At 36.6% G+C, this 25,648-nt stretch overlaps 1 protein-coding gene across 14 annotated transcripts; it reads left to right on the plus strand.

The window, feature by feature from the left end:
* Positions 1-25,499, plus strand: EXOC1 (exocyst complex component 1). 14 transcript variants are annotated; one of them, XM_072335405.1, is made up of 22 exons: positions 33-118; positions 1,382-1,442; positions 2,638-2,771; positions 3,265-3,395; positions 4,320-4,479; positions 5,062-5,082; positions 5,814-6,001; positions 6,371-6,598; positions 6,845-6,977; positions 7,167-7,276; positions 7,793-7,846; positions 11,101-11,250; positions 12,219-12,324; positions 15,657-15,701; positions 16,868-17,031; positions 18,071-18,181; positions 18,734-18,810; positions 19,287-19,515; positions 20,667-20,850; positions 22,725-22,924; positions 23,870-24,064; positions 24,837-25,499. In XM_072335405.1, exons 3-22 carry the CDS (start codon positions 2,648-2,650, stop codon positions 24,987-24,989), a joined length of 2,763 nt encoding a protein of 920 aa, XP_072191506.1. In that variant the 5' UTR covers positions 33-118; positions 1,382-1,442; positions 2,638-2,647; the 3' UTR covers positions 24,990-25,499. The 14 variants fall into 14 exon arrangements, with proteins under 14 accessions (XP_072191504.1, XP_072191512.1, XP_072191509.1 ...); XM_072335403.1 differs by lacking the exon at positions 1,382-1,442 and having other exon boundaries at positions 1-100; XM_072335407.1 differs by lacking the exon at positions 1,382-1,442 and having other exon boundaries at positions 9-43.
* Positions 25,500-25,648: the final 149 nt, after the last annotated feature.

Genomic DNA, 25,648 nt, shown 5'->3' on the forward strand with positions numbered 1-25,648 from the left:
CGCCGGTAGGGGGCGCTGCGTGGTCACGTGGGCGGAAGTGAAGGTGAGATCGGGGCTGCAGCGGGCGGTGCGGTGCCGTTCGGTCGCCTCGGCCGTTCCGGTGAGCTACGGCGCTGCGGTGAGAGCGAGGCGGTACCGGCGTACCCCGTGTTTTCCCCACCTCGCGTTGCGTGCTCGGGGCGCTCCTCGCGGGGCCTTGTCTCTCTCGTCGGCTCGGCCGTGCCTGCGGCCCGCGGGGAGCGGTGGCGGGGCGGGGAGTGTCGGGGCCTGGCGCGATTTTGTGTCTGACAGATGTCACGTCTTGTTTGGCCTTGTTTGTACCGTCACTGACGAGAGAAAGACACAGCGCTGTCTAAGGGGGTTTCATAGGAACTAGCTTGGTTTACAGTCATCCTAGAGCGTTGTTTTGAGGAAGCAGCTTTATCTCCGGCTCAGTTCCGTGTTCCTATGGGACAGCGGTACTCGTGTATAAAGAATGTGATTGTACTTCATCCCAGCTCGATGTGAAGGTTTTGGCAGTGGTGATTCGGGGTTAAGCTTGCAGCAAAGGTTGGGCTGTATGTCAGAGCACGTCGTGGGTGTCAGTGCTGAAACAGAGTGTGCTGCAGCGATCTGTGCTTTAGAACAGGAGGGAAAATCCTAAATCGGGAAGAAAAGGTGGCGATTCTTAAGCACATGAGATTGTCAACACTTAGTGTGTTCGTATTTGGGCTCCTGCTGATGAGTCAGTGTCATGACAGTCAGGAAACCATGACAGTCAGGAAAGCACAACCTGATACAACTTGGAAACAGAAGCTTGAACTGGAGCTTGATGGAAGGAATGTAGGAACACTGTTGGCTGACAACTAACAAAAGTATTTCAGTGGCATAGGGGTGTCGTGAACAGCGTTGGTTCAAATGTTGTGGCAAGTACTTGGCAGTACTGGTTCCAGCTTGGTACGCTGGCTTCTGTTTACTCAAAGTTTTGGTTAGTGATCTTTAAAACTGCCAGTTTCCCTAAGCTGAGTGATGTGGTGGGACACAAAAGACTGTAGGCAGTAAAGTCAGTGCCTTTTCTGTTCCAATTTCCAAGGGAACCCTTTTTCGTTTGCTGCATGTTTGTTAGAGAGTGCAACCCGTGCACCTCCAAGAGAAAAACAACCTCAAATGTAACTGCAGCATGCAGTGTGTGTTGTTCGTGTTCTTAGCACGCTAGAATTTTAGGTTGCAAGCTATATTGGAACTCTTTTTAAATAAAGGCATTGAAACACGTTTGTGTTGCCCATCTTACTCTACCTGGAGCATTCTCTGCAATGAGAGGACCTGTTCTGAATCAGATGAATAGTATTAATTCCTTAATAATAAGTAAGTTCCTAAAAAGTGTATTTTCCTTCTCCCTCAGATTCTTTAGACTTTTGGGATTCAGAGCGTGCTTTGCTGGAGAACCACCTGGTTATACTGAGGTCTCTCACAGTTTTATGTCTTTCTCAGGTTTTCATTCTTTAGTGCATGGTTAGTTAAGTGTCATAAACAAATTTGCTAGAAGAGCAGATGCTTTCTTCTGATTGTGTTGCATGCATACTTCAAGTCACTGCCAAAGAAAATTGGAGCTACTAGTGAACATTCTGATTTTAAAGTGGAAAAGAAAAAAAGCAACTAGCCAAAAGCTGTTGATGCGTCCCACACATCTGAACAGCTTGCTTTTCCTATGTCTCCTTCTTCTAATCATTTTCCTTTTTCACATTGCTGTTTTTGCAACACTCATTCGTGTGGTGGGACAAGGAATGGGAGTGAACCCTTTGAACAGCCTCTAGTGTCACTTTCTTCCTCTCCCCATCTCTCTCTTTCTGCCTCGCTGTGTGCCGCACATCAGCTGAAAGCCTTGTTCTTAATAAGGAGAAAAACTACAGAGCAAACTTCCCGGTATTGTTAGGACTGTGAGTGGCAGTGCATTTTGTGTGGGCAGCATGTCTGATTTTGTATGTGACTGTGTCACTAATCTTAAGCCATATCCGCTGCTGCACAGGAGAGTGTAAATGGCACCCCTTCATCTCCTTGTACACTCTCCTACATTCATTGCCACAGGCTGTGAGAATGAGTAAGCGGTGTCTGTTTGGTACCTTTCAGCAGAAGTCATTTTTTTTTAGCATTTGGTTGTAGTATAAGGTTTGAGGTATCCAGCTGATTGCTGGAAGGAATCTCTTCTTTCCTACGTATATGTACTTGATTTCTTTTTCTCTTTGTGAAATATCCTTTTGCTTCCTTGCCAGATTGAGGGACACCGTAAATAAAAACCAAAGTGTTTTCTATTTCTGAGTTCTGTCCATATACCAAAGAAAAGGTAGCAAACTAGTCAAAGGTCATAGGCTTGTTGGTTCTGAAGTAGGAATTCAAAGGGGACTTTCTACCAGCTATAATGATGCACTTTATTCTGCATTGCTGTAACAATTGATAGGCCCTTATGTGAGGATAAAGGGGATTAAGAACCGCCTGTTTCATTTAGTAGTATGTTCTGGCAGGAGCACTGAAGTAGGTCTTTGCAAAACATTAAAAACAAAACAAAGAATCCTAAAGCTCCGTCTCTGAAGTTGAAGAGGCATGTTGCACTAGGTGTGTTATATGTGCCTGAATATGTTCTGACTTCATAAAATATTTCAGTTGAGAGAAAATGACTGCAATCAAGCATGCTTTACAGAGGGATATTTTCACTCCCAATGATGAACGCCTACTGAGCATTGTGAACGTGTGCAAAGCAGGCAAAAAGAAGAGAAACTGCTTTTTGTGTGCCACAGGTATGTTGCAATACTGCACTGTATTGCGTGTCTTTGCCTTTTTTATTCAGTTGCGTTTTTCTTAGTTTTATTTACAACACATTACAGCAATAATTCTTGCCCTTTATGAATAGTGCCCCATTTCTAATGGAGAAAATCAATTGTTGCTTACGCTTGTATTATTGCTTCTATTAAGCAAGAAGGAAAGCTTTGTACTTTTACTCCTAGATCTCCATGGAATTTGTAATGAAAAATTAACAGTTATTTATGTGAGACTAATGAGCTTTTGAAGCAGGCTTTATTTTGTGCTCAGAAGGGACACCTGGTAGACTTCTAGGCTGATCAGTGTAAATAAGGTGCACCAAAGAATGCTGATTAGAATTCAAGGCAGGGGGCTCTGGAAAGGCACAGGAACTGAACTCCCCTACAAATAATTGTATTTGAAATTTAAAATACAGCAGAAATGGATGTTGCTTTCTGCATTTTGAAATGACTCTTGTACTTCACTTAACAGTGACAACAGAACGACCGGTGCAAGTAAACGTGGTAAAGGTAAAAAAGTCTGACAAGGGAGATTTCTACAAACGTCAGACTGCGTGGGCACTTCGAGACCTCGCTGTTGTTGATGCCAAAGATGCTGTTAAAGTATGTGTAACTCTTTTTTTGGGGTTAGCGCTTGGCTCAGAACAGCCTTTTGGTTCCAAGTCAACGTTAACTTCCCTGAAACCAATTGCTCTGAAGCTTAGTTTAATAACGTATTTGTTTGGGTTTAAGATCATGTATTCCTGTGGTTATTATACCTGCATTTTCTTCCAGGCTTCTCAATAATATAACCCTGTTAAACTGGGTAAGTCTAGATATGCCCCAACAGCAATACTCCAAACATCTGCTTGGTTTATTACAGTGGTCTCTCAGTGTCTGTACAGTGTTTATGCTAAGAATCAATACTCTTCTTTTTTTCTGCCTCATGCCTTATGTAATCTACTATTCCATTCTTAGTTGTCCCTTAAATTATAACCACCTTGCTGTTGTTGATACTGAGCTACAAGAACACAGAAATGTTTTTAATGAGCAGTATGTATGTTTGCAGGTGAGCTCTTAAAGCTTCTAAATCATGAGGCTGGAGGCTTGTGGAAAGTGTATAGTCCTGATGTGTTGATAGGCTTCTCCCCTTGCCTCCTCCCTAAGTCTCCTTGAGTTATGTTTTGTGTTGTCAGTAATTCCAGCTACCCTTTCTGGTATCAGGAGGCTAACACAAGGCACTTAATCATTTTGAAGACAGTGTTTCTGAGCAGGCAATGCTGTCAAATGTTTCTTTAAACTCTCATGAATCTCTGTATTGTATTATTGTTACTTCATCTTTCTTGAGAATATACTATATTTATTACTTGTATTTGGGGTTTGTTTCGTTCATTAAGGCACGTGAGGGTGCCAGTATTGGTATATCAGCTCAAGGTTGGCATGTGTGTAGTTTCATTTTATCCTATCTCAGTAATGAAATGAAGAAACAATCTCTGCAGCTCAGAGAATTTTGTTTGTTGGGTCTGTAACATATCTTGTCTTTTGCAGGAGAATCCGGAATTTGATTTGCATTTTGACAAAGTATACAAATGGGTTGCAAGCAGCGCAGTGGAAAAGAACACTTTCATTTCATGTATCTGGAAGCTCAACCAGAGATACCTTAGAAAAAAAATTGACTTTATTAATGTTAGTTCACAACTTTTGGAAGGTAAATTTATACAGTTTCTTCGATATCTGCATGTTAGATGCAAATTATAATAATTACTAATATGAAGTGGATGTACTAAAAACATAATAATAATTAAAATAAAATTCTAACCCTTGTTTCTTTCCTATTCAATTTTATTCCCTTATAGTTTTGAAGTTTTAACATGAGCAAGAAGACTAGATAACAAATTTTCCAACAGAAAACTAGACACCATAAATCTGTTAACTGGGTCAAAATACTTGATTAATGAAATCCTAATATTGATGAGTTTATTGTATTTCTAAGACATCATCTTTCTGAACAGAATCAAATCAACCTGTGAGGCTTGATAGTTGTAAGCGTGTAAAAAATCTTCTTTTCTTCCAGTTCTAACTTTCCCTGAATTATAAAAATGCATTAAAAAGTGATACTTAAGTTGCATGCTAAAATTTTTCATAGCTGGCCTCTACCTCTTCAAGTTCTTGTGATATTAAGCCATTTGAACTTACTGCCACTTAGAAATATACACACTGTTCGTGCTTTGCCTAGCTAACATTCTTTGCTTCCTTTCCCTCTGCTTTTCCATACCTTTTAATACTCCAGAACTGCCTAAAGTCGCAGAAGGTGCGTAACACCTTTTTCTTTATTCTGCTATGTAAGCATTCTTTTCTTGAATAACATGCTTTTTCTCTTACTCTCTTTGAAAACAGGGCTTTAAGTAGCTTATGAAGTTAGCAGAAATAAGAGGTGCTTCAGGTTGCCTACATAGTTTCTGCCTAGACTACGTTAACATTGTATACATCATTTTTCAGTCATTAGGTGACTGTTTGAATTAAATGCTGCCACAAGAACTTTTTTCTTCAAAGGCACCATTATGCAACTTCCGCTTACTTCAGTACTGCTTTTCCTGCTGTGCAGCTTGTCTTGATGCTAAAGATGTATTTAACTTCAGTATATTTCCTTATGTTCAGTCTACCAAAAGAGTCAGATTTCTAGCAGTCTTCTGCTAGCAATTCTAGAATAATGCTATTATGTATTCTGATGTTGATTACCAGCATGAGAAGTGAATGAACAGAGACTCTGTGCCCTTTTATACATGCAGTAAAGGAAGCTGACTATTTGTATTTCACTTATGTTGCATAATTTGAAAAACACTGCTATTGAGAACCAGTTCTGGAAATCTTAATGAAACCCTGGAAGACTTGAAAAAGGTGTCTGTAGGTAGCAGATGCTTGTTATGAAAGTGATCTGATACATTCGTTTATTTAAATATAGTTGAATGTACGTCAGTGTGCTTGAAATGCTTTTGACTTTCTGCTTTTGGTAACGTGTTTTACTTTCCTCCTCTACGCAAGAATCAGTTCCAAGTGGAGAAAATCAAAGTGTGGCAGGAGGTGATGAAGAGGCAGTGGATGAATACCAGGAATTAAATGCAAGAGAAGAACAGGATATTGAAATAATGATGGAAGGGTGTGAATACGCTATCTCTAATGCTGAAGCCTTTGCAGAGAAGTTGTCTAGAGAGCTGCAAGTTCTAGATGGGGTAAACATTTCTTCTGATGTAAAGCATGTTGGCATGACAAACTGTTTTCGTTGATACTGACTATGTAGTGTTTTCTGAAAAGGTAGCTAACATTTTGCTTCATATTTAAATATTCATTTTCTCCTAAGCAGAACTATATCCTGTATGTTATTATTCACCTTCCAGAACTTCTGAAGTAAATTGCAAACTTTCACATAACTAGTAGAGAAGATAAAAGGGATACACTCTGTATATAGCTTTCATGAAGGTGGAAGTTCAAGGAGAACAGACATTCATGTTTGTGTCCATAGGTGTAGATAGAAGAGGATATCAAAATTCTTTTGACGTGCAAAAATGTCTCAAAATCTTACAGTATAATGTTCTGTACAGGCAAATATCCAGTCAATTATGGCCTCAGAGAAACAGGTGAATATCTTGATGAAGTTACTGGATGAAGCTCTAAAGGAAGTTGACCAAATTGAGTTAAAATTAAGCAGTTATGAAGAAATGCTTCAGAGTGTAAAAGAGCAAATGGATCAAATTTCCGAAAGTAATCATCTAATCCATCTCAGCAACACAAATAATGTGAAGCTACTGTCAGAGATAGAGTTCTTAGTGGTAAGTATTTTTATGGTGTTTACTGTGTCTGTTCACATTTGGTATAGATTTCTTTTAAGTTGCTACCCTCTCTGACATCTGTACGTGAATGTTCTTTAAGTTAACATCGGTTTATTTTTTTCTGCTTTATTATTGCACTCACTTCATTAAGATTTTATAATAGAGGAATTGTATTTATCGTTCTTGGTTTAGCAGAATAGCAAGATGTAACCTGCTTTTCTCTTAAGGAAATCTATTACTTTTTAGAATCACATGGATTTGGCTAAAGGTCATATAAAGGCCCTTCAGGAAGGGGATCTGACATCTTCTCGAGGCATTGAGGCCTGCACTAATGCAGCAGATGCCCTTCTGCAGTGTATGAATGTAGCTCTTCGTCCAGGTAATGTTTTTGACAGACTACAAGCTAACACAGAATTTACTGTGGTAGTGCTTTTATTCTCTGTGCTTTTCCAACCAGTCTCAGATGTTGTTTCCACACCCAGAAGGGATTGTGACCTTTTGTCCTTCTGGTTCCCAAATACAGTACGTTACTATATGTTTGTACTCTGTGAATTCTTCTTGTTTTTAGGGCATGATATGCTTCATGCAGTCAAACAGCAACAGCAGCGATTTAGTGACTTGCGTGAGCAATTTGCACGGAGACTTGCCAGCCATTTGAACAGCGTATTTGTTCAGCAGGTATTATTTCTTATTGTTCTATATAAAATTTTCAATCCTGAACTTCTCCTGAAAAGGAACACAACCTAAAATTGGGTGTTTTTTGTTTTGTGATCCTAACCAGCAACTGAATGGATTTGTAGGTACTTTGGACAGAGGTATTACTAAACAAGTCAAACTTATAGGGACTACACAAGTCTCTTACAAAAATAATTCCCTGTAGTGGATTTGGTGTCTTAGTTAAGCAATTTGTGTCAAATATAAGTATTTATTTTAACTTTAAGGCTTGACTAATTGAAAAAAAAAATGTTAAGTTTCATGGATCATAGAGGCTGTAGAGATCAGAGTTCTTGCTCTCTGAATTTCAAGGGCTAAAAAAGAAGGAAGGTAATGCTTAAACCCTGATTTTTTGAGCCTTTACTTAAGATATTCATAGATCAGTGTCTTGAGGTTTGTTTCCAATCTTTTTCTTCTTCTCTATCTTTTTCAATCTTTTTATTGCTTTATTGTTTGTTTTTGTTTGTTATCTCCAATTAGTTTACTCAGACCTTCCTTCAACTCTATCACAAGTCTTCCTATCTTTCAGTTCCAGTGAGTACACCGGCCTTCATACAAGCTTCTCCAACTAATTTTTTTGAGCTTGACTTACCCAACTAGCAGCTGTGTCTTTGTATTTACAATAAGGAATCCTTATTGATCACAGAATATCAGACTTGCATCCTCTCTCAGTTCCAGTGCTTTTATCAGCATTGTTTATTTTCTCGTTAGATAAACATTCCTCTGATCTCCAAAGTTTGCATAGACACATTTACATTCAGAAAATCGTAGTATGTGTATAACTGTACAGTGGTGTGAAACAGTAATATTTGTAAACAAGACCTTACCTCAGTTCTTCTACATATTAATGCAACTGAGCTTTTGCTTTTTGTTTATTAGTCTGCATGCAGGAGATGGAATAGAGTTATACTGGGAAATTGCATAGAAAATGGCATTTGAGAGTACAAGTCTGTTTTTCTTTTAATGGTAGAAAAGTGTTTCCTACGTTTTCTTCTGCAGGGAAATTAGAGTTCTGTAGCATGTTAATTTTTTTTATCTTTAGCTCTATTCATAAGAAAGTACATTTCTCCCATGACTTGTTGTATTTTGAAAAGCTGAGTGCAGGCCATCTGTCCTGGCCTTTAAATGATGATCAAGTAGAAATTATCCAATGTAAAGGTAATCACAACTGAAATCTGAATCTTAGATTTGCAAATGAAAGCAGCTTTTCAACAGAATGTCTTTTTCTGATGTTCTGCACCAAGGATTTTGTTATTAAAAAATAGTAAAAGATTACTTTTTTTACTTAAATAGTAAAAGATTATTTTTCAGTGTAATACTGTGCATATGAGGTGAACAACTACTGTCAAAGAGATTACCAGCGCTATTAAGAATGAGTAACATTGCAAACTCACAGTTGTAAGAAATGTATGTTTTTAATTCTGGTACTAACTTTGACCTCATATTGTCTTCTGTATAAACTTACGCTCTGTAAAGTTGTTGCTAATCAAGCATTAATCAGCAGTTAAAAAAATTACTGCAAGATTAGGCTGGAATAGTGAACTGTGATAGATGAGCCTCTGAATTAAGCTTTTTGAAGAGGAAAAAAGAATTGTATACCTTGTTCAGAGGTTTTTATTCAAGTGTTGCAGATGTAACAGTTTTTTTATCTTCATTAAAATAATATTGTTCTGTTAATCTGATGAACAGACTGTAACTATTTCTCAGTGCCATGGTTTTGAAACATCTAAGCAGAACAGTTTAGCTTATGAAGAGTTGTATTATTTGGTTAGAATGTTTATTAAAAAAAAATAAAAGTACTAAAGGAAAAATGTAAATAAGACAAAGGTAGCAAATCAAAATGGAAAATGAAGATGTGCAGACGTCTAAGCAGCTGCTAATACCAGCAAGACATGCTTTGTTTTAGAACAAAGATGAAGAAGCAGTTCCAGGGACATTCTGGCCTAAGTATGACAGTTTAGAAGTACAAACTTCTTTGGTATAAACTTGTATAATATAGATTTGTAGTATATACTCACTGTTCATCCTACTGACTTACAGATTGTACTGGAAGTATGTACTTGTTCTGATTTAACAAAGGGAGTCGAGAAAACCATCAGGTAGATTATCATTAACTATAAAGAACTGGAAAATTAAAACACATGCTGTTGCACACCAGAGGATAGGAGTGAGAATTGTATACTTGTTCTGTATCAAGTTTTCATAAAAGTTTACTGAAGATCTGTTGAAAATACTTGTTACTTGCATGCCCAGAAGTGATCACAGTAGAAAGTATGACTGTTGTGATCACTCGTGGTATATATTCAGTAACTGTGTGGCTAATGCAGGATTCCAGCTTGAAATCATATATTGCAGTAATTACGCTTCATGAATTTAGCTTTTTGCTGGAGCCTAGCTACAGGATTGTTTTCAGAACAACATTTTGACATTGAGCCCTCTGTTCCTTTAACTCTGGTGTCACAGTTACCTCTATATCTGGTTGAGCTGTGTAGCAGAATGTACAGCTGTGGTGTCTTGCTTCTTGAATTGTCCAGCAATCTTGTGAGTTCAAGCAAATGACAGCTTGAACAAGCCAAATTTTAGATTGTTCAAGAAATATAAAGTGATCTTCATTTGAGAGGTATTGTTTTTCAGGAAGCACACCAGCAAAAAGGAGTATAAACTTAGTAGCTTGCTGTTAAAGAGATTGATTTATACTGCATGTCATAAACTGCTTAACTCATAAATGTGTACTGAAAATGTGTGTGTGCTTCAGAGAGAGTGATGGAATGTATGTCAGCTGAAGCTTTTGAGATACAACTAAATTGGTTTAACCTGGAAAATATTTTTGGATATGGAAAAAGACTTTTAAGAAGTAACTACAGGATTGTTGTGATTTTATTTTTGTAATTCTTAAATAATGTAATATTTTTTGTTTCAAAAACAACTGAATGCTTGTCACTAAATCTCCACTAAGGTGTACCTTGAATTCTTGTGCCAAAAAAACCCACAAAAGCCCTTCTGTATTGCACTTAGTGCAAAGTTGTAAACAGCAAGAGCCTTGCAAAAAACAAGCTTGTTAAGGTGCATTACCTGCTGCACTCAGTGTATGTGTTATTTTTGGCATCTTTTCAGTCTGAGTCTGATGACAGTTTTTCTATGCAAGATACGTAGCTCATTCCAAAACTAGCGCCTTCTATTTATTTCTATGAAAACTACAGCAGATACAAAGAGCAAGTTCTCAGCTACAAAACACTAGTTTTCAAAACAGACACCATCATTTGCTATGTGTTCTCTGCAGTGACGTACAAGAGCCTGCATGTAATGCTCTTTCACCAGTGGAGGTGACCTGCTGTTGCTGTCAATACTGCTGAAATACACCACTCACTACTTTCACTGTGTTCATATTCACTGTTAGGTCTGTATAAACGTTCAGCAAGCATCTAGGAATGTCAGTGGGTGTTATTTTTTCCAGATGGAGGAATTCTGTGGCACACCTTTGCTTCATATGCACTTCCATGTCAAATGCCATTTTGTCAGACTGCCCCTTTACTGCCATTTGTCACATGGCAACAATGTATAATAGAATATTGACAGGGTGGTTCAGCTTCTACAGTCATACCACTGACACTGCCTCTGATGTTACTGGCCAAGAGAATAAATAGGAGGCATTTCTTCAGAGCAGCCCTAATACTTTGGCCTTTTTCTGTTTCTCTGAAAGGTATGCTGTCTTTTCTCAAGTTTTTGAACCTGTGTAGTATATCTGTATTGTGCTTCTAGAATTGTTTTAATTCTTTATCTTATTCAAGGGTCACGATCAGAGTTCTACTCTTGCCCAGCACTCTGTTGAGTTGACACTACCCAATCACCATCCATTTCACAGAGATTTGCTTCGCTATGCAAAACTCATGGAGTGGCTCAAGAACACAGATTATGGAAAATATGAAGGGTTAACAAAGGTATGTGAAGTGCTTGTTAATGCTACAGAATTTACACGGTAGACTGTTTTGAAATTTAAAAGAATTATCTGTGACTATGTGCATGCTCTGTTAATATTCTTTCATGCTAAATTCACTGTTCTTTTGTTTCTCTTTGGAATAAGAAATGTTCTGTTCGATAGTTGTTGTATGACAGTATTCTGTATTTGTTTTTTTTCCTAAGATGTTGTGCCTGTTCTGAAGTGTCATTTGACATTAACCCTTGTGTAAAGCCAATTTACCATTTTATAATCTAGTAAGATAAATAGTTAAGCTATTTTCATGTTGATGTGCTTGTTCACCTTTATGACATTTTGATCTCAACAGGCTTTATTCTCTTAATTTCATTTGACTATCAAAAACTTCAGAGGGCTTTTGTAAAGTAGGTCAAATAGGGACGTTTTGGCTTTGTGTATGTAATTGTTGACTGTCTTGCGTAAAGCTGAGATGAAGTGGAAAAAAGTGTTTAGAGGTCGGGGGAAGGTTGTTCCTTAACTTCCTTTGGCAGTGTTACAAACTTGAATTTGGAATTCTTTCAGTCTTATAGTAAGCTCACAAAGCTTGTGCATCCTGAAGTTGTTCAGATCTTTTGTTTTTGTGCTGAAGGTGTAATTAAGAAGGACAATGGAGGATGTTTAGGAGTGGCATCCTACACTGAGACTGTGAACAATGGAGCTGAATTTCCCCCCCATTCTGTTCTTGAATTAAATTCCATAATGCTGTTCCATCTGTAATACTATCTGTATGTATCACACTATATATGTTTCCTTGCAGAGGTGCAATAGTGGTTTCTGGGGCTGTATTACATACATCTGTACAGTCCAAAACAGTTCATAGTTATTCAGTAGAACTTACGCTGTCCTGCTGTTTTGTTTTATTTTAAGATCTATTTAATTGTAATCAAAACAAGTGAGTATTCCTGTTAACTAACTTTACATTTTTCATTTAAGAATTACATGGATTATTTATCACGTCTATATGAAAGGGAAATAAAAGATTTCTTTGAAGTTGCCAAGATCAAGATGACAGGCACAACCAAAGAAGGAAAGAAGTTTGGTAAGCTTCTAGGAAGGCGTATATCTTTCTTTGATTTTTATTATTTACTTAGAAAATACTCATTGGAGCATCTTGGGACAATTTTATAGTGGTCTAAAATTGTTTACTTTTTGCAAGGTGGAAGTTGGGTGAAAAACAAGATTGATGGTATTTCTACCTTCCCAAAGGCCAAAGAATTACAACAGAATTATTCTGAAATTGGGCAAGTTGGAAGGATGTGATATTTCTCAGATTTTAAATTTACACTCAAGATTTTTATAAATTATCACTTAATTTTAGTATTGTAACTATCCTATTTTATTACGGTAACAAATTTGGAAAATCAGCTCTTGGAGTTAAAGAAAGGCTGAGCAGCACATGTGTTTCTGTATGTTTCTTCTGCTATTCTTCTTTTATTAAGACTTCAGACTTGAAGAAGCTGTTTTTAATGCTGATTCTACATGAGCAAACTTGTGTGAGATTTGCTATGTGTCAAAAACTAGATATTATACTTATTAACTTGTAGGTCTTCCTATTTGAAGGAGTATGTGTTCCTCATAAAGTAAAATGTCTAGTATGAGCATGGAAGCGAAGCAAAACTGAATAAGTAGCAACAACAGTATAGAAATATATATAAATTGACTGTATTGTATTTTCAAATGCACAGGTTCAATATGTTGAAGATATTCAGATATGTCACAGTTTGCCTGTTTCCAAACTCTGAATTCAAAAATGAGGTGCAGCTTGAACTAAAAAGTTATTTCAGGCCTATCTTGGGTTGTGTGGATGTTGGAAAATAGGGAAAAGTAATGAGAGTAAGGAAGTGGGATAGTGGTGAGACTTTGAGTAAGAGGGAAGGGTAGCTGGAAGGATTAGTCTTGGCAAGGTGTTGGACATGGAGGACTAGGGGTGTCTGGACATGGAGGACAAGTGGTGCCATGTCTCACTGTCAGAACAGTTAAATTCCTAAAGCCTGGAAATCTGTCTAACTGGACGGACTGAACACTTTTATAAATAAAACCCAATATAAATTGATTTTTAAAACATTATATCTTAGCACTTCATTTGTGATCTGTGTTTGTGATGAAATGGTTTTTGTAGCAGTTATATTCCTGATGTCTGTAAATGTTGTGATCTGGCATTTTGGAGGAAGGGGTCCTTCAATTCAGCAGTGCAAGAGCTGCACTTGAGAAGGCTTCTGTTATGTGTATGTGCAAATTTCAAGCACATTTGAACTTTGCACAGAATAGTCTAAGAAGAAAATAGCAAAGGATATTTTTACCAGTTCTCTTGGCTTGATTTCTTTTGTAGTGTTACGTTTTCAGTCATACAAAGCTGTCTGCTTGAGTTTTGCTGGAGACTGACTCACATAGAAAACTTGGCCCAATTGTGCAGTCCTGTGAAAACTGGTAGGCACCAATCACAAAGCCAAAGCTAGAAGTGAGAACTGCCCCCCAGATTCTAATGCTGTGTATGGAAATTGTGCCATTAAAATGGATAGCAGAGGCCATTTACTTGGGGCAACAAGCTAATTTGATAGTGTATTAGAAAAAACTTCACTCCTCAGAACTAATGATGCTTTTATTGGTATCACTTGCAAAGATGGAAAAGCAAATTATCAGTGTTTTTAAAAGCCGTTATATGAATACGGTTTCACTTAATTTAAATATCAAGTTATGTATTTAGTTTGTAACAGCTTATAATGATGTGTAATTACAAAGTATTCCATGTGGAGATAATGATTACAGTGCTACTAGTTATGCATTAATTCAATAGATATCACTTCTTATTAGCAAACTTGTAAGAAAATAGTGTAGGTCTATAATGCTGCAGTTGTACCCAGACACTGAGGATGACCTGTTTCCAAGCTATGTTGGTGTGTGTTCCTGCTTTTTTTTGGTGTGTGTGCTTTGGGAATAGCACTGCTCTTGGAATGCCTCAAACGCAGCGGGGATGCTGGGAGAATTCTGGCATTCTGTGCTAGTGCAGGGTTCTTTGTCTGCATTTTTATGGCGAAAAAAAGAAATCCGAGTCATGAGCATTCACACTTGTCTCAAATAGTCTTTTTTTTAATTAATTATTTTATTTTTGTGATGAAGCCGTGACTTTGATACCTAAATACCACAAAATCAAGTGTGGGGAAAGTGTGCTATTATTGTCATATGTTTACGTTATGTGGCTTCTCAGAAGCTAGTATGATGTCTCTGATTGTCCTGGGCCTGATCTTTGCCTGTAGGTTCTTCATGTTCTGTCATATTGTCCCATGCATTTGGAAGCTGGGGATTATGAAGAAAAGGGACAAATGCATGGCATATGCATACGCTAAATATATGTAACCTACACTTCTTTATTCAAAAACTGCCCCAAGCCCAAGATTTAAAAACTAGACTGGAATTAACTTTGAGTTTAACATTAAAATTGTCATTGGTGTTGGCTACTTGAGAACATCTGTTATTTAAGACATGTTTGTTGCATTTAGAAGTATTTTCTCATTCTGTCACAGTAGGTTCTGTTGGCTGCTCCATTCTGGGGATCCATCCTCATCAAAATATTCCTAATACCACATACTGCTTTTAGTGTATGTATGCAAATGCCTTTTACTGGTTAGGGATTCTCTTTGTACTCTGCAGCTGTAAGGAAATTTTTGCAGTGCCTGTTTACTGTTAATTTCCTCTTGAATTTCACTTGAGGAAACAGCTTCATTTGGCATAAATCAGGAAAAAACAAACAAACAAACAAAAACTTGTAATTTTTAATACAAATATACTGTTTTCATCCTCTTCAAATTTGAAGTCATCAGTTTTTGATGCGGCATGAATACAGAGATGTATTCCTAATGTAAGCATCCAGATTTGCTAACAACAGAAGTGGTTAACTAGACCTACTACATATACAAATGGTTTTTGCAGTACTGTGTTTCTGTTCTTATTTTATTTATTTTTTAATTGAAGAGGTGGTAAATTATTTCTGACTCAGTATAAAACCATGTAAATGCATTTAAATTTCTTTGTCCGGTATCATTATGATCACTGATCTTGAAAACTGAGTCTCTTGCAATATTTACTCTTATAAATCTCTAATTCAATGAACTTCTCAATCTGGGAGAACTTAATACACTGTATAGGAAAAAGTTCAATAAATAAAATGTACTGTTTTCCATGTAGCTTAGATTATCTCAATTTGTAGGATAGTACCTCTCCAACTAAATGTGTTTGCCATGTAGTTACTTGCTGCTTATAGTTCTTTGCATGTTTCTTTCCAGTTAGAGCTTAACTTGCATCTTGTGCATGGTTTGTGCAAACTGCATTTTAACTTGTCTTTGTCTTTGATGCTTGCAACCTAATCCATCCCAGCTACACTGCCTCGAAAAGAAAGTGCTGTCAAACAGGAAACTGAGAGTGAGTATGACTAGTCACATTAGTTGGTATTGTCAGTGCATGTGTGTCAATGTAAAGATGTAGTGCTGCATCATGGGAAACCTACCTAATGCTAAAGCGTTCTGTTCAGAATGAAATAAGCATTAGCAGAGTCATTGTTTTTGCAAGGCAAATAATTAAGGACAGCCAAGATTGCCCAAGATAGAAAGACAAGTGTTGCACGTAAAGACAATGTCTCTTACTTTTCCCATGCTGGTAAAAGAAGCATTTGTGCTGAAGACATTGTCTTAGTTTCCAACTCTTTCAGCTTCTATTGAATACATTGGACTTGTATATTGCCCCTAGACCAGGAAAGTCATGTCAGGAAGCTAATATAGCAATTAAATGAAATGTGCAGGATTGTCGTCAAGATTTTATGGTTGAGGTATGAGAAGTTTACATTTGGGTCAAATGTTGATGACTTCTTGTGGTTTTGTGTTTGTTATTTGTTTGTTTTGCTTTGTTACTGGCTTTCTTCATCCTGTTTCAGCATTTCAGAAAACTTCAAACATCAACAGAAAAATGCACCTCATTTCCATGTAAGGAAAAGCCATAAAATATCAGGGAGAAACATCTGAACACTAATTTTGCTCACAGGGATGGAAGTAACATCAGAGTAACAGCGAAGTTGATCTGGGATTGTAGATCAGGCAAAATAGCTATGCAGCCAAAAAAAGATCAAGTTAAAAGTGGAAAGTGTCTATAAAACTTTTGATTTTTATTTTTTTACCTCTTTTGAATAAATTATTATTCTTATGGCAGCTTTCACCAAAGTACACATTCACAAAGATCATAACTGATCTTTGATTTTGATCTTTGCTTCCCACCTTTCAAGAACAATACCCCGGTATTCCTGTATTTGACTTCTATACCTTTCAGAGAGATCCTTTTAAACCTCTTTCATAATTTACAATGTGGGATTAGAGATCTAAATTGTAGAAAACTTTGAAACTTACTGAAGTATTTCACTTAATGAGAAAATAACTAACTTACAGGAAGAGCATTTTCAGCCTAGAATGAAGTGAGTTGTTTGATTTTTACCCTACAAGATCAAGAGTTGCTAGTAGTCCTACATTTGGTAATGAACCTGTTCTTGAGAGTTTTATTCTAGCTTTTCATCCCTCTTTCATGGTTTCTCTATTTAACAGGTCTTCATGGAAGCTCTGGAAAATTAACTGGATCCACTTCTAGCCTAAATAAACTCTCTGTTCAGAGTTCAGGAAATCGTAGGTCTCAGTCATCCTCACTGTTGGATATGGGAAACATGTCTGCTTCTGATCTTGATGTGGCTGATAGAACAAAATTTGATAAGGTAAAGCAAAAATGTTGCGTAGGAATTCTGCTTACCTGTGTTTTAGAACTGTGTTCCACGTATTTCTCAATTATTTTAAAAGAAAGTATATATTTTTTGAACTGGGCCAGTGTGCATTTTTAAGCTAATTGGAACTCAACTGATTCTCTGACTTTTTCTTAGTATGAGTGTTCAGGAGTTCTGTTCCATTTTGGCACTAAGCACAAGTTTCTTTAAAACAGCCTTGTACAAACATTATGACTTTTTCTCACCCTTTAGGAAAATGTGAATGTGGCTAGTATAGACAGAGTTGCAAGCTATTGAGCAAACATTGTGATTTTTTCAATTACCTTTTTAGCTGAATTTCCAAAAGAGATTTACTATTGGATTTACTTGTGTAAATTATTCTATGTCTTAATCCTTAAATATTTATTGAGAAATATTGTGTTAAGTAAACACTATAGACTGGAAATATGTCTAACACCTGAGAACTTCAGTAGCTCATACTAATTAATGTTATTTCCAAGATAGTGCTTTATTTTCCAATAAGCCTAATCACAATGAATACTCTTATTTCAGTGCAAGACCTGCTATTACTTTCTGTAGCAGTTAGATACAAACTTTCTCTATAGAACAGTTACCTTCTGTAACTGTTACCTTCTTGTTTTCTTCACTAAGGGGCTTTTATTTTTTGTCTTAGCAAACAGAGACAAAAAATAACGGTGGCAGAACCTATTGCTTGCTGTTAAGATTCTGAGCTATTCACTACAGCACAAAAGTGTGTCCTTAGGCTAAGAAACTTTCAGTTGTGGGAAAGCACTGATTATTCCCTCTCATCCATTTAAAATAGGAAGGGGAATAACATTAAGGTGCAGGCAACACTCTTAGAGATAAAAGCTCTGAGCTGTTTGTATTTTTGTTAAGTGAAAATTGGCCTTCTAACACTTAACGAAGATAAATAGTAAAAAAATAGTGATTGAAAAAATAATAATAATTAAACATAGTATTTGTAACTGTTTAAGTTGGTCAATGTGTTGATTAAAATATTTGATTTCTTTAGATTTTTGAGCAAGTATTAAGTGAACTAGAGCCCCTGTGTCTGGCAGAACAGGACTTCATTAGTAAGTTTTTCAAACTACAGCAACATCAGAGCATCTCAGGAACAACGACGGTATGACTCTTTCTACAGTGGCACAACTTAAAAATACTGAGCAAGTCTCATAAGAGACCCATTTAAAAGTTAACGTTGGAATTTATCTGGCAACTAAATGATCTGGGTGATGAGTAGTTTGTTTCTCTCTGCTAGCTAGAACAACCTTTGGATTTGGATTTTTGCTGACAGTACAACAGTTATTTAAGAAAGAACTGGCATGTTTCTTTTGCCATGGTCTTATTTCCCAATATGTTCAGAGTAAGCATGCCTTTTCATAAGATTATGTAGGAAGGCAATGGGGAGTAATTGTATATAGTGTATATACTGGAGATCTTATACCAGAACCACGCCAACCATTGTATTTACTTGGGGTGGGGGAAGCTTATAATTTTAGTGCTTTCATCAGACATGCTTGTCAGTTGTATGTAGAATTTAAGACAAACTTTCAACTGCGTGTGTGTGTATGTATGTGTATATATATGTGTGTGTGTATATATATGTATATACATACATACATACATACATATATATATATATATATATATATATATACACTCCTTGTTCTTACAGAATGAAACAGAGGAAATGGATGGAGGAAATTTATCTCGTTCCTACGTTTCTGGTGTTCCACAGCCAGTATCATCTGAGTATGTGCTGATGCTATTTATTCTTTTATAAGCTTATGCGTGAATTTCTTTAGATTATAAAATTCTATAACAAATTGTTCCCTTTTAGTGGAAATGAATAGTAAACTCTAAATCTGTGAGCAGTCACTTTAATACGTCAGCAAATATTAAAAACAAATCTTGTTCATGGAATGTTTCTGTCTTTAGTAGAATAAATAAGTACATAACTGCAAATTGATACTAGATTCCATAATATATGAAATATGCTTAGTAAAATTCTGAATTTGTGTGTGGCCGCTTCCATACAGAACATATTTTGTTGCAATATTTCATATCCATGACTGTTGATTCTTACAGTGAGGCAGCTTTCAGAAAATTGTGGGACATGCTGGTTGCGTTTATTGCTATAGGCAATAAATGTATCCAAAAAACATGTATCAAAGAACACTTGAAATAATCCAGTAAGCTGTAATATTTTTCTTATGTATTTTTCCTAGGAAGGACATGATCCGACAAATGATGACAAAAATATTTCGTTGTATTGAACCTGAGCTGAACAATCTTATAGCGCTGGGAGACAAGATTGACAGCTTTAATTCCCTTTATATGTTAGTTAAGATGAGCCATCACGTCTGGACTGCACAGAATGTGGACCCAGCTTCCTTTCTCAGCACAACACTCGGAAATGTTTTGGTGACTGTCAAAAGGAACTTTGATAAATGCATTGTAAGTTCTTTAGTTTTTCTATTAAAGATAATTATACTACTTTAGGAAGCCTGCTCTTATTTAATTTGATTTTAGTTGTTTATAGTTAAGACTTTCTGCTTTAATTTGAAGTGAAAATGAGTATCTTCACTGCTGTTACATTGGCCAAACTTTTTTTATTGAAAAAAAAGTAATTGGCAGTTGTTTCCCTCTTCCCTTTCCATTCCAGTTTACCTGAAGGATGATGTATATCTATAGGATGTACAACCTCTTGTCCTCAACATTTCAGTTCTGTGAGCTGGCTGACTTTTGTAGTTGTTTGAAACTTTTACCAAAGTCAATCGAATAAAACTAATAGTGCTCTGGCTTTTTCTTTACATTCCAAAACAATCCAAAACAACCTCACGGACTTAAGGGAAAATCAAAATCTTTATAATATGCTGAATAGGCATCTATTACGTGCATTCAGGTATTTTTATCATTAAAAAAACACAGTTTTGTTAAACATTAAGATTTCTCTCCTACTACCAAAAGATTTACCAGCTTCTGCCACAATAGTTTGCTATTGTTAATAAGGCAACCTTAGTACAAATACTTGTTTGTGTGACTGTTGCTTTTGCTATTATTGTTGTGTCATTTGACTCCAGGCCATTCTGGTAACACTGATCATTCATTGTCAGAGGAATCCTTGAGGTATTTGGAAGTCATTATTATTTTTTTTTTAGCTTATACTTAAAAATAAAATTTCAACAGGAGATTAAAGAAGCTTTCTGTGGCCAAACGAATCATTTGCTGGGTTGATGCTGAAAAATGAAGTTGTGGAATGGAAGTCTTAGATATCATTTGTTAATTGCTTCTGGTGAATAAGTTGTGGATTTGTTTTTTGTGGTATTTTTTTTTCTTAATGCTAAATAAGCAAGCAAAGGAAGATAAAACGGGAAGATTTTACTTACTTTTCTTTCTTCACAGTTTTTACTTTTAACAAATTTGTGAAGATCAAAAAGGAAAGAAAAAAAACAGTAGATACAATAATTAAAAGATAAAATGATATTAAAATGATATCCCTGATTAAACGTATGTTACTTTTTCAGTATGTTTATTTTTTTCTATTACTAGTTATTATATGGTCTGGAACTGTACTGTAGAGAATAACTTCTGTGTTTCAATTCAAGAGCAATCAAATGAAGCAGATGGATGAAGTAAAAATCTCAAAGAAAAGTAAAGTCGGGATCCTTCCATTTGTTGCTGAATTTGAAGAGTTTGCAGCCCTTGCTGAATCAATTTTCAAAAATGCAGAACGACGAGGAGATCTGGACAAAGCATATATAAAACTTATTAGAGCTGTTTTTATCAGCGGTAGGTCTTCTCATTAGGTAATACTTATTAAATTCATTCCTCCTGTGTAGGTATATTCTGCTCCGTTTAATTGATAATGGTAATTTATTTTTAAGACTATATTGTAAACCACGTGACCAACATTGCACTGAGGTGGAAAAAAAGAAAAAGCCTAATTTATAGAAGCAAGGTGAAATGTTTTGATAAAATGAAATCTTTAAAAGCAAACCATAGATATTTCCCTTAACACATATATGTAAAGTAACTTTTGGTTATGACAGAGGAAGTGGTTAAGGACTCAGGAAGGAGGGGGGAGATAACAGCAACACTGCAGGCCCAGTCTGAAGTGGTTTTCTGGCTTTTCTGCACCAGTGTAGCTTAAATGAGGAGATGAGACAGGGTGGAATCCCTGTCATTTGGTTCTAATGCTGTTCAGCTTCTCAGTGCAGTGTTGTTTCATTCAATCCTAATGTAGCCTTGTGTTCTGTCTATGAATTTGACCATATCATAGCAGATGAGGTCCTCCTGACATAGTAGAATATCTTTCCTGTCCCTCCCTGTTTTCCCAGCTCTGACCTGGAAAACCAGAACAGTCTTGTTCTCCTTGTTATTAACAAAAAAGAAAAAAAGAAAAAGCTGAAGGCGAAGTAAAAGAAGTGAAACTCCAGAAAAATTGTCATAACCTTTTAAACAACAGAGAGATCTCTCCATGATGATTTATGTACATCCTTTGAAACAGCTCTGCCTGTAGTACTTCCCAATCACTGAGACTTGCCTCATTTCCTGAGGGAGGCTGAGGAAGAGGGAAGAGTTCTGGCAATGAAGTGTGTTTGAGGAAACTGTAGCACAGGAGTTCTGAACGTATTAGGAGGTTGTGAAGATGCATCATTTCACAGTATAGTGGACTACAGTTCATAAAGAGTCAGTAGAAGTTGATAGGACAGTGAATTTTAAAGACATTGATTGCATCCAACTATTCAGTACTTTAGAATTGACTGTTCAAGTGATGAAACTAGGCAGACGTTAACAGTCAAACTACACGATGATAGAATTACTACTGTAGGAAGAATTCAGGAAAGTACATTTTAAAAGAGATGTAAAAGGATTTCAGTTGGACTTAGAAAAAAACACATGAAAAAACACATGTACAGCATGAACTTCAACAAGTAATTATGATGGGGGGAGTATAGGATAGAAATAAATAATGAGGATGAAACAATATCAGAATGATATGCAAAGTTAATGCAAGCGGTATGTTTAATGCAGCATGATAATTAATTCACAAGTAATTTTGAAACAAGTCAAAAATTTGGTACTTCACGTAGAATTAAAAATTGGAAAGAAAAAAAACACCACCACAAAGGATCCCCAAATATACCATGTGGGACAACCAAAATTAGCAGCAGCAGACTTCTAATTGGTGCTTCAGTGAGCTAACTGAAATGAATTGATGATCTTGACTCATACCTTGGTGCACAGCAGTATGTTCCATAAATATTATTCATGGTGGTCTTCCTACTTCATAGTCTCAGTGAAATGATGGATGAGCGGGCATAGAGATTTAATTGCATTCTTAGATTAATTCTGCATTAATCTGCATTCTAACTATCATCTCCTTGGCCTGCCTGCATGCAGATGCAGTAAGGGGTCAGTAAGTAGAATTTCTTACACCTGCTCTGTTTTATTTGGGAGGGTTAAAAGTAAAAGCCTGCACGTATCTGATGCTTCTTTTGAAGGCCCTTGAATATTTATTTAGTGACTGTTATGACAATCATTCGTACACATGGTATCACTGTGATAAAATCCCATATTTTCTTCTTTTCATCAGTTATATTTTTTTGTGAATTTGGTTGCGCTTTAGGAGTTCTAAATATTTTGTTTCCCTTATCTCTTAGTTGAAAAAGTAGCTAATGAAAGCCAGAAAACACCCAGAGATGTGGTGATGATGGAGAATTTCCATCATATTTTTGCAACTCTTTCTCGGTTGAAAATTTCTTGTCTTGAAGCTGAGAAAAAAGAAGCCAAACTGAAATACACCGAACATCTTCAGTCTTACGTAGTCTACTCGCTTGGACAGCCTCTTGAGAAATTAAATGTAAGTATACTTCATTCTAGCTATCTACTACCCTACATAAATTTAAAGTACGTATACAACTTTCTCTTATATGGTTAGTTTGCACTTCTTGTTACCACTTCTAACTTTCTGTGGGTTCTGACCTCTCTCTGAACAACAGCCACACTTGAGGACAAGCATTAGTTTCTCTTCCTCTAGCTGCACTTTTTATTGCTGAGTATTACATTATATGCTAAAAAGTACACTTAGGCCAGCTTCTCAGCTGTCCCAGCTGTGTCCCCTCCCAGCTTCTTGCCCATTGCCAGACTACTATGGAGGAGGCAAGAGGAGGACAGGATGTGTGTGGAAAGTCTTGCTGTGCAAGCACTCTTAAGCTGTAGCCAGAATGCTGTGGTGTTATCAACAGTAGTCCAAAGCACAGCACCATGTAGGCTTCTATGAAGAAAATTAATTCCATCTTGTCCAGAGCCAACGCAATGCTTCAAATGCTGTTACAGTTCTGCATGCACATTCATAAGCATATTTCTTTCCATTTTTATTATGTTGATCTACGTGGTGAGGAATCTTGAGAAAGTAGGGCAATGATGAACTAATATTGCTCTTGTATTGTTATGATTTAAGTAGAAAACTTCCAATGCTTTGCCAGTTTATCTGAAAGGTCCGATGTTAACTCAGGCTGTGGTCGCATTAGCTTAGGAGTTTGAGACTGGTTCAGTATTAGATACAAGGTGGTACCTGTAAGCTTGACTGCTTCTATTGATGATTAATTTCAGTTTTACCTTATTACTTACTGAGTACTGCATTGGTGTGCTGTTCTTTAATGTTTATGGCTGAGCACAACTTCTGTTAAAAAGAACAACTGTTGTGCGTTCCCCACATTTTTGTTGAAGGTGCAGCTTGACAAGCATTTTTGCAGTTAATTAGTTTGTATTTATGACAATCATTAAAACTATTATTGTTTGTTAGCATTTTTTTGAAGGTGTTGAAGCTCGTGTGGCCCAAGGTATACGAGAAGAAGAAGTGAGCTATCAACTGGCTTTTAATAAACAAGAGCTTCGTAAAGTTATAAAGGAGTATCCTGGCAAAGAAGTCAAGAAGGGATTGGATAATCTTTACAAGAAGGTAGACAAACATCTCTGTGAAGAAGAGAACTTACTTCAGGTAAACTAAGTCATGGCTTATAAATCTCTTGTATGCGGGAGGTGTGCCTGGCTTCAGCAAAATTCTGAAAAACCCTAAATTTTGGACTGTTTCGTGGTGCTTTGTGTGTTTTTAATAAATAAAATCACAGAAAGATCATCATAAGAGATTGGTTTCAAGTAAGATGGTCGGTTTCTGAAAGAAAATCCTTCTACGATTCCTTAGCTAATTCACTAATTCACTAATGCACACATTAGTGAATGATCTCTATTCTGCAAAGTAAGATGGAAATAGAAAGAACTAGATTTAAATGAACCATTACTTGGCATGAAATTTAGCTTGTACACTGCAGTAGAACATAATTCAGCTAGACTTTTTCTGGTAGTGTATCATTCAGATCTTCTATTACATTCCATAAACTTTCTCACAGCTGTAAATGATGAGTTAAGTTGCCTTCACAGCATTTTCGAGCGTGAATATGAATGCAGGTTTGGTTTGGGTTGCTTTCTTTGAAGCAATGTCTTTAAGAGTGACCTCATTTTATTTTATTTTTCTATTTTGTAATGCACTTGGAAGGAGTGATGTAAATATCAGTGATCTTTAAGGAATTTGATGGGTAAAAAACTTTGAGAGTTTTTAATGCAGTAAGTCTCTTTACTAAACTTCGCTTTTGACAAGCTTTAGTTTTCATGTCACCTTAACTGAGAATAAATGAATAAGCTAGTGTGTCCTATAGTTCACATTTAGTATATTGTACCATTTGTCATTTGCTAAAATTTGCTTTCGTTGGCAGGTTGTGTGGCATTCAATGCAAGATGAGTTCATACGACAGTACAAGCACTTTGAAGGGCTGATAGCTCGCTGCTATCCTGGATCAGGAATTACTATGGAATTCACTATACAGGATATTTTAGACTACTGCTCCAGTATTGCACAGTCTCATTAAGGTTCTATAAAGGGACAGAGAAGCTAAAAGTCTGTGCCTGTATTATAAGGGAATCAAACACTAAAGTCGCTGTTTGTCTTTAAAAGGTGTATTTCAGTATGTATGTACAGCTAACTGTTGTGTATGTATATGCTTCAACTGTCTTTCAGGGCAAAATGAAACCTTTGGTCATTCATTGCTCTTCTACTGCATTGAAACACTGTATGAAAGCATTAATTCTATGAAACACTTGGTATACATTTTTCTCCTCCCCTAACACTCAGATACTGTTATTTATAATCCCTCTTTCTAAAAGCAGCAAGCACTACCTGTGTAGTACACAAAAGGGTGCTACCATCTCCACTAATGCTTTGCGTCTTGGAGATAATACGAGCATTAATACTGCCACGTCTCTTCCCATCCTCATTGCAGACAGTGTGGGTGTGTGATGTTAGGCAGTGGGAAGACTGAATTCGTGCTGGGAGATGTGATGTGAGGGTGGCCGTCCTTGATTAAAACCCGTTCATCGCATTCTTTATGTCTCTGTGGTGTGTTGATTTCACAAAGGTGGCGGTGCGGAGCTGCTCCTGGGGCGATGTCTCTGGGTACTGACGTAGTGCTGCTCTGTTTCTCAATTGTTTTTTTCCTTCCTTTATCAGCTGTGATGTAGCATCGCTATA

This window comes from Excalfactoria chinensis, chromosome 4 (assembly GCF_039878825.1).
Source record: "Excalfactoria chinensis isolate bCotChi1 chromosome 4, bCotChi1.hap2, whole genome shotgun sequence".
Taxonomy (NCBI): Eukaryota; Metazoa; Chordata; class Aves; order Galliformes; family Phasianidae; genus Excalfactoria; species Excalfactoria chinensis.